Source organism: Ricinus communis, chromosome 6 (genome assembly GCF_019578655.1).
Source record: "Ricinus communis isolate WT05 ecotype wild-type chromosome 6, ASM1957865v1, whole genome shotgun sequence".
In the NCBI taxonomy this organism is placed as follows: Eukaryota; Viridiplantae; Streptophyta; class Magnoliopsida; order Malpighiales; family Euphorbiaceae; genus Ricinus; species Ricinus communis.
The window spans coordinates 8,885,279-8,895,344 of NC_063261.1; the positions used below are offsets into that span (position 1 = coordinate 8,885,279).

Genomic DNA, 10,066 nt, shown 5'->3' on the forward strand with positions numbered 1-10,066 from the left:
GAAGTGGAGAGTGATGATTAATCATCTTTATACCTTGAAGAATTCTAAATCTAGAGGGAGTTTTTACTTTTAGTTTTGTGTTTATGTATTCTATTTAATAACCAATGATCATTAGGTTAGGTCTAATGATACCAAAAATCCAAACTTTTACGTCTAATTGCAAATTTAATCCATTCTTTTAATTTTACTTAAATTATCTGATTTGGCTAATTGATTGTAATTATAGCTAAATTAAAATCTCGATCAAAATAGGTGACGTGTCATTATCAATAATTACATATCACTGCCACATATATTTACACATCACACACAAGTTACCAATGTCAGGTTATAGATGAATAGAAAAGTGAATAACAAGTGAAAATCATGAATCAAGAACAATAATGAAGGATGAAGTAATTTATTTCTTCACTTTCATCGTGATTTTATGTATTTTTATAAGAGGCAAATGATATTGAGAAAATAAAAGAAGATTAATATCTAGAGGTAAGAGAGTAGATTCAGTTTTAATAGAGATTTTAATTTGATTATAATTGCAATTAATTAGCTAAATTGGGCCATTTAAGTAAAAATTTGAAGGATGGGTCAAATTTAAGAAAAGAGACAAATGTTTAGATTTTTAATGTCATTAGGCTGTGAGTTAATATCTCATGCTAGTTTTCTTAAGTGTTTAGTTTAATATTTTCTTTACTTATGTATGATTTTTGTTATTTTTTTATTTAATGAGTGATTTCTTTGCTTTCATATTATTATTAGTTTTAGTTATTATTGTTGATTAACCATAATGTTAATTTAACAATAATAATTATTATAAAAATATTTAGGTTAAATGTATTGGAAATATTATTTTTATTTCAACTTATATTGGTAAAAAAAACTTTAATTGCATCATTAACTTGAATAATTAAAAGAAAAGGAACATCACCGTCTCATTCATTAAATCTAGACTTAAGGTTAAAACAAGGAGTATTAAGTAATTGGTTAAGCTAAATATATAACTCATCTGATTGCATATTTACTTTATAGTTTATTTTTTTATTTTATAATTATTTTTTTCAAATTATTAGCTTAAAATGTTTAGATTTATTTTTATTATTTGTTTTAGTGTTTTTGTGTGATAATTAGTTTTTATAATAAGTGGCCTCGTAGTTCTTATTTCGAAGTGAATTTATCGTTTTACTATAAAAACAGTTTATGCAATTACAAGTACTAATTTAGAAATATCATTTTTATACTTACTTTATATTTAGAATTAGAATTTCAACAAATAGGTTTTAATACTCATAGTAGTATGAATACTTAGTTACGTAATTGTAATTATCTAATTATTCATAATTAGTCCTATTAGCTACGTAGTTAATATAATTATAATATAGTGTAGTTAATATAATTATATTAAAGCATAGTTAATATAGGTCCATATATATTCTTAGTATATATTATCTTATAATAATAATTTTACTGCTATAATAAAGTTACTATAATAATAATAGCGCTTTAATTGAATTATATTAACTCAAATATTACTTAGTTCATCTAATATTAATTTTAATTAAAATAACTAGGATTATATAAATATACCAACATTATATAAAAACTACCAAAATTTTAAAATTGTATGGATAAGGGTGACTTTATAACGCAATAAAAATAATACGATGTTATCTTTTATATTTATACTTTTATGTTAAAATCATTATTTGAAATTAAAAAATAAAAAGAATAATAATAATGTGTAACAGATATTTATATGAAGTTACATTACTATTTTAATAATGATATAATTATAATTGTTTATTTTTAAAGAAATTCATGTTTGTATTAATTTATTTTTATGAATAAATAATATAAATATATAGTATATAAAATTTTCAACTTAATAATTATATTATTGAGAAATTACAATAATAATCAACATTATGAATGTAAAAGTTATGCAAAAACTCAAATAACAATTTGAATTTTTTATATATTTCAAAAATTGTTGAAATACACAATATCAAGCTTTCATTTGATTATATTTATCTCAAAGAGTTTAAGTGTAAATCTAAATAGAACATTAGCATTAAAAGAATTAATTTTATAAATTTTTATAGTATAGAGGATAAAAGATAATTCATAAAAAATATTTATTATATTTTATTTTATCAAAATATAATAAAATTATTAGCTCATAATCTTTTAAACTAAATTAATAAAATTATTAGAATATAAATTTTTAAACTAAATTAATATATTTTAATGATGTAGGTGAATTTTAATTTATTTTTAATAATATATTTAAATTTATTTATTATTGACTATAAAATAATTAATATAAATTTTATACGTTATAATTAAATATAATTGTATATAAATATACTATAATTTAAAATTTAGTTATTTTAATAAATATTAAAAATATTTATAATGCTAAATTTATATATAAATATATATATATATATATATATATATATATTATAATAATATATTATTTTTAAATAATAATAAATTAAATAATTAGTAAAAAATTAATTAATTTTAAGTAATAAACATGTGTCAAAAACTTGCGGTGTTTATTTGCCTTGTATAGATACCGAGAAAGAACCGGCGCGTTTTATTGTGCAGACCGAAAAGTATTTTTATACTTCCTCGTTAAACCCTAGTACACTCCAGATCAAAACCCCGTACCCGGAAAAAGAAATCTCTGCTTCTCTTCTTCTGTAATGGAGCAGCAGCAGCAAAAGGACCCAATAGAGCAACAACAACCAATATGTGAAGAGTGCAAAGAGAACCCATCAAAGTACAAATGCCCTGGCTGTTCTCTGCGCTCTTGCAGTCTCCCCTGTGTCAAAGCTCACAAGCATCGCACTGGCTGCTCTGGGAAACGGAACCAGACCCACTTCGTTCCTCTTTCTCAGTTCAATGATAGTCTGATTTTATCTGGTTTTTTCTGCTTTTAAGCCTTGTCATTATTTACTTTTCTGAATTTCAATTCCCTTTGGGCTTATCTGAACTAAATCATGTGCAATAATTGAATTCTTGTAAAGTCATGTCAACTTTTGGCATGATTTCACAATGCTCTTTTTTCTTTTGCTCTCTATTTTAAGTTGAAATACTTTAATTTTGGCAACTACGAGCTTCACAGGCATGAGAACTGACTAAATGGAATTCGGTTGAATCGGATTCTTGGATTTTTTATACTTTCCAAACAAACATTTAACCTTGTTTGATTCCACTTTTCATTATATACGAATAGTTGCACATACTCAGCTATCCTTTTAATGTTGTTTTTGCAAATATTTCCTTTATAAGTGCTTTGTGTATTATTGCGAATTCGCTTTTGCCCACTTGGTTATAGTTGAGTCCTTGGACTCAACTGGCTGTTATTATTGGGCTGAAAGAAAGTAATTTTGCTTGGTTTTAAAAGAACTTTATTGTTATTATGCTTCATAAAGTTCTACTCACATGTCAAAGCAATTTCCTGTGATTTTGTTCTATTGGCAAATAGATTATAATTTGCTTGAGGAGACAAAGAGGGTTGCTGAATCTGCTCAGAGAATGAGAACAAAATTGTGCGCATATCCGCAGTTTAGATTACCAGCTTACCTTCAGAGTCTTCGACGTGCCGCTGCGAGTCGGAGAACAAAGCTTATTTTTCTCCCAAGTGGAATGTCAAAGAGAGAGAAGAACCAATCTCGATACAACCAAAGGTTATCATCAAGTATATAACTGCATAAACCTTCTAATTAGTTGGTAGTTGATACATACTTTAGAATGTAAAAGTCTAGTCTTAGATGACTTCGTTTGATAATCCTTAAATATTCTTTCTATCATGCTTTGTAGAAATATTTTTATATTTTCTTGTTTGACATCTTATGTTAACTTGATTTAATAAAGACTTTCTGCATGTATGTTTCTCTCTCTCTCGCGCGCGCGCGCGCGCGCTCTATTATATGTGTATATATATATATATATATATATATATATATAGTTTTATTTTATAGCTACACTAGGATGTGAATTGGTGACTTGCAGATTCTTTTTTTGTTACTAGTAATTAATTTTCGTTTCTTCATTTGGGCTGTTATTTTGCATCTTGATACTAACAAGAGTTTTGATTTGTTTCAGGAAGAAATTTATAGCTTGGACAGTTGAGTGGCGATTTCATACTACGGATGTCGTTTTACTTGACCATGGGTAAGATGTTGTACTGTATCTTAGTATTTTTTTCCTCCCATATGGAGCAATCTCTTCACTCTTGGTAGTTTTATAACAAAGGTTAGCTAAAATACACAAGAACTGAAGTGCACTTGTTGCTGCAGAGTTCATGAAGACAGAAACCTTTTTTCCGTAATTGAGCAGCATCTAAATCCTGGACCATGGAACCATCAGTTAAGGCAGTTCTGTGAGGAGCAATTGGATTCCCTCAAGTTTTTTATCCGCAAGTATCCAAAGGTATTTATGGTCAAATTGGCCAAACTGGTTGTCTATGCTAACTAGTGGATTAAGCTGCATGGATAATGTTTCTCCATTATGCTCCACCCAGTAATAAGCATGTCATTAGCTGCTGTGATCCTGAGAGTGATTCTAGGTAGATGGTTGGTTTAGCCTTGGGGATTAGTGTTTTTATACTACATTCCTTTTGCACTAATGCATCCAAGAATATAATTCATTCATGTGATCATTTTTAGTTTGTGTACCAAATATTTGACATCTAAGTTCTTGTATTATTTCAGGGACCCAAGTCACCTTTCTGCGAGCTGGACATAAAGGCCCCATTGAGACAACAATTAGCCAACATAGTTATTTTAGAGAATCCCATTATACATGTATTTCTCCCTTCACATGGTTGTGATTTTGAAGTTGTCAAATGCATGCAATCTGTTACTCATAGACAAGAAACTAACAATTCCGCAAGCCCAAAAGGTGTTTCTTTTAGGGAGGAGGAAATAGAAGAAAGTAATGGCTCTTCAGATCCTCAAATATATGATTTCACGAAGAATGTAATGTTGAGCCCACTGCATGAAATCCCTTGTCATAACATGTCTGAGAAATCATTAGATGGGTCTTCTGATGGATCTTTTCTAGCGAGCATGGCAGCAGACAGTAATTCACAAATTAACTCCATGGGTATAGAACCACTATTGTTTGGGGATTTGGATTTTGGTTTTGATCAGGCTTTGATAGATGCATATTCAGGTCTTATTGGACAAGGCAATCCTGATGACTTTTTTGATTTGGAAGGTGAACTTCCCAAGGAAGAGGAGAGTGAAAGGAAACATTTGTCAAATTCCAGGGAAGTTCTGTTGGTGCAGGATGAACTAGAAGAGGGGGAAATTGCAGAATAATGAATAGGCTATTTATTAATTTGGCTTGGATTGGTGGGCTTTGAAAGAGCAGCCTCTGAGAATAGTATTTACCATTCTAGATTCAGTTTCTCAGTTCTTGTGATACTACTAGTGCTTATGAAGCAGCATCCGTTATGTGGTTATTACTTATACATAAGGTACCCTAGTTTTCCTTCATATGAAGCTTAAGAACTTGCTCCCTTGGATTCCTGTCACTTGTGAACTCAGTTGGATGTATGACTTTGATAGCAGCAGCAATCTCGTCTTCATGTCTCTTGCTTCGGAAACTGCTTCCCTTCCTGATATGCTACTACATTGCTGGTGAATGTACTGATTATCTGTCATCCCCTGATGTTGGATAGTCAAGTGTTTAATGCAATTTGATTCCAGAGCTTGAGGGTATAAAGCACTCTTGTTGTTTTTGAAATATCAATTGACATATGGTGCTTGTAAATTAGAGGCTGGTAGTTTTCAGGTGTCAAACTCTCGATCCACGAGCTTATCATAACTGAGAAATACCTAGATGTTAAATGTTGCCAAGCTTTCAGGACTAAAGAAATTTATAATCATAAGCCTTGCAGATTGGTTACCTATCGGTTGGTTTGACATTAATTTCAATAGGACTTGTTTCTAGTTCTGTATTAGGTGATTCTTTAAAGAAGAGTTCTCTTCTGTTTTGCTTTCCAGGTGTTCCTGCTCTCAGATTATGAACCTTGTCCATACCCTGACTCTGCTTTTAGGACGAAATATAGAATCTCCCCTGAATATGAATCTGAAAGCTTAAGTGATAGCTCATCTCAGAATATGGAAAGACAAACAACCCATCGAGGTTTTAGAGACAACTCGATAAATCTTTGTTTAGAAGTGGAACATCGATATAATGTTAGTTTATTGAATAAGTAAACAGGCTTGCTGAATTTTCTTGAGATAAATGTACTATTTACTGAAATAACAAAAGTATATTTTCCAATATAGGAGGTTACACTTCTGAAGTCGGCAATCTTGCGGAAATCTTTAACTGTAAACTGCCTTTTTATACATTACAGGATAGATGGTGTGTGGATTATTTCCTGCCTTTTGATTGACTGGCAGACTTCTCATTTAGGGATTCAAGAGATGAAGAGGATAGAGAACTGTAACTGAAAGGTGATGGAGGCACAGAAACCTCAAGAATCCCTTCTAGCATTAAGGTTACTGTCCTCATGGAAGGTCTTAGCAACGGCTCATCCTGGACACACCATAGTGCCACCATTACGAACTTCTCCAACTTCTTAAGATCACTTCTTGCCTCTTGATCATTTAACACCAAGGTCTCTACTTTTCCTTGATGATAACATTCATAAGCCCAATCAGCTAGTATTGCTTCTTTCTCCATCTCAAACTCCACACATCTTCTACAGCAAATGATCTCTAACAGCATCACTCCAAAGCTATATACATCTACCTTCACACTCACCGGAGTGTTCCTGAACCACTCCGGAGCAACATAACCTTTAGTTCCCCTGATGCCAGTGAGCGTTCGGGTCTGATTGTTTATCAAAAGTTTGGCAAGTCCAAAGTCGGAAATCTTTGCTGTGAAGGTGTCGTCCAAGAGTATGTTTTGAGGCTTTATGTCACAATGGATGATTTGCTTGCTGCATTCTTCATGCAAGTACATGAGTCCTCTTGCAATTCCTGATGCAATCTGTACTCTTTGTTGCCAGTTTAGCCGAGGAGATCCAAAGAGGAAGCTTGATAAAGAGCCGTTTTGCATGAATTCATAGACCAGGAGTCGTCCCTCACCTTCATAGCAGTAGCCAAGCAGCTGGACCAGATTCTTGTGATGAGTTTGGCCAATGGTGTTCACTTCACTTAGAAATTCTTTCTGCCCTTCTTGAACCATTTTTTCTAGCTTCTTAACAGCAATGTAGTTTCGAGTGCTTGATGGTAACAATCCTTTGTAAACAGTGCCAAAAGCACCCCTGCCCAGTTCTTCCCTGAAATTGTTCGTAGCCTTTTCAAGATCCTTGTATTTGTAAGAACGCAAATTTGTTTCTAGATCTCTCTCATCTGAAGTTTTGCAAAGGCTATAAAATTTTCTTTGCCCGAATAAGTAGATAGCCAGAGAGATTGCAGCAACAGAAAAGAAATTGAGAAACGCAGAGGTTCCCAAGAGGACTGAGAGAATCAATACTACTTGATCTTGATCTTTCTTCCTGGAATTTGGATTCGGTGGAAGCTGTGAAGAAGCATTTTCCTTCAATACTTTGAATAGAGCTCTTCTATCAATAGCACCCCGGTCTAACCTGCCATTTAAAAGAGGAAGCTTCTTCTTCCAACAGCTCCCATTACCATTATTGAACTTCGGGTCTTGGAAAATGGCAACTGCACAATTACAATCTCTCGAGCAATAGCTCCTGCATTCATTTTCTGACGAAGGAGTCAACTGCTCATAATCTGTGAAAGGCCAATCGGCTCCATCCATAAAAAAGAAGTCGATACGTTCCTCCTCAATGATTGGTTGTAACTGGTTACAATCCTGATGAAAGTTTCCACCAGCTTGTTTACAGCCACTATACGGATTGTTGGGATCCAAGATAGAAAAACCAGGTGGACATCCACACTTAGGCTTGCCATGAGGACCAGCTTCACAATAGCTATTATATCCGCAAGGGCCACCTCCCATGTCGACTCGAATAAAGCAGATGTTAGGAGGAATTACAGATACCACTGACCAGTTCTCGTTTCCATTTGGATTCCTTGGGTGGATATACTCTGTAAAAGTTCCATCAAAATCAAGTGTTGCCCTGAAGTAGAAATTTGCACTCGTTGGAAAGCTTCCTTCAGTACGCTGGATCATCGTATTGTTTACTTGCTTGGTGAATATATCACCTGACTCATTAAAGATTAACTGCAATACATTTGGAACTCTAAGATATGGTCCATAAGGGTAGCCAGTTATTACATCTCTTTGTCGAAGCATCAATTCGCTTGAACCAAGCAGCAGCTCGAACTTTCCCTTGGCAAAATTCTTCTCCAGGAGAGTTGAAGAAAGCTTGTCTCTAACATTCAGTACTTGGGTTGGCAAGATTGTATTGGTTGGGTTCCTGAAGCTTTCCCATATGTTGCTTGAAGCATTAGCTACGATCACAAAGTTTCCTGTGTCGAGCATAGCGCCGTTCAGCGGTTTCTCGTTATTTCTGTTTGCAGTGCTCCATAATTCTGAGCTTCCAGGTGCTTGGAGTAGAAGCAATCCATCAGGTGTCAACTCAACTTTCGATCCTCTAGGCACAGGTTGCGCAGGTGCAGACCACACTATTGTCCTATCAGGTATCTTGGCAAACCATATAGCAAGAAGGAATTGATCTTCTTGACCTGGAAAACGGCGAAACCCGAAAGAAAAATCACCTGATTCTGAGGTCCATGTAGAGTTGTCATCATTGGCGTAGAGGGTTGAACCCAGGGCTACTTTAGCCGTGTCCGTTTGAGCGTCTGCGAAAGAAGAGAGTGTGATTACAAGGAAAAAAATAGAGCAAACCAGTGCTGCAGCCATTGTGATATGGCGATGATTTAGCTGTGGATAAGTAATAATTTTCCCAACCAAAATGGCTATTGTTAGGTACGTATTCAAGAAGAGTTAACTTCGTATTTCTATGAATTTTCCAAGAAACTTAAAAAGCGTATTTTCTAGAAAGACTATTGTCTAAATGATCAAAGCAGCAACTCCTTGTTTAGAGTAACAAGGAGAATTTACGTTTGCAGACAGTCGAGAAGTTTTCATCTTTGACAAGTAATCTTGGTTGGACGTTTTCAACCATTACGTGTTATTATTGCATTTGTAAAAGTCGCAATCATTTGTGGTACATTAATTCAACGAATATGACTGAATGTTGAGAATATTTACCTTTCTGATTAGATTGATTTTTTTCTCTTCTAATCTCAATTAATTTTTAAATATTTATCTTTCTTAATGTATGGAAATAAAACTAGGAAATATATAATTTCAATTTCTATAATATGCATTCCAGACCACTTTCCACTGTGGTCTGAAGGCAGCTTATACGTACAATAATCTTCGTTTTTTTATTTTGTTTCTTATAATTAGAAAGTTACCCGTGCAATGCCACAGGTATATTTAATAGCTTGAAAATTGCAAATGTGCAATTATTAAGTATATAGAAACTTTTAGGAATACATTTAATAGTATAGAGAAAGGAAAAAAATGTCTCGAAATAGTCCATTACAATAGAACATAAATATCGTAACAATAAAACAACACCATAAATGAAAGATAAGCATTAGCCCCACAAGAATCTTTTAATACCGTCGGTACATGCTGAAAAAAAAGAAAGATCAATTACTATAAAATAATAAATGAGTATAAAACTCGATAATTATTTATACTTATTGGTCTTTGAAGTTATTCTACTAAAAGTCATCATCTTTAGGGGATGATGATGATGATGATGTCCTGCATTATAGATGTTTAAAAGTATTCAGCGAGTTTAAAGAGCATATTGTATATTATAATATTAGATAGTTATAATTTTTACTTATTGCATTTTTCTTTACCTGTCTCATCTGTAAAGGGATCAAAATGTAACTCTTTAATAGAAAGAACAACGAATGCAATTTCATTCTCTTGATCGAATATTGGGATCTTTTTTAAGGAACTGTCGCCTGTATTAAAAATCAAGTGCTCTTTTCACTTTTTTTTAGTATCAACTCCGATTGATTTTTGAATTAGCATTGAACTA

General features: G+C 32.7%; 2 protein-coding genes across 2 annotated transcripts; one reads left to right on the plus strand and one right to left on the minus strand.

Moving 5' to 3' along the window:
* Positions 1-2,574: 2,574 nt before the first annotated feature.
* Positions 2,575-5,921, plus strand: LOC8289287 (box C/D snoRNA protein 1). The gene is made up of 5 exons (XM_002512104.4): positions 2,575-2,925; positions 3,491-3,692; positions 4,111-4,179; positions 4,305-4,437; positions 4,719-5,921. Exons 1-5 carry the CDS (start codon positions 2,706-2,708, stop codon positions 5,328-5,330), a joined length of 1,236 nt encoding a protein of 411 aa, XP_002512150.1. The 5' UTR covers positions 2,575-2,705; the 3' UTR covers positions 5,331-5,921.
* Positions 5,922-6,393: 472 nt separating this feature from the next.
* Positions 6,394-8,862, minus strand: LOC8289283 (G-type lectin S-receptor-like serine/threonine-protein kinase LECRK4). The gene has a single exon (XM_002512103.4). The coding sequence runs from the start codon at positions 8,860-8,862 to the stop codon at positions 6,394-6,396; it is 2,469 nt and encodes an 822-aa protein (XP_002512149.1).
* Positions 8,863-10,066: the final 1,204 nt, after the last annotated feature.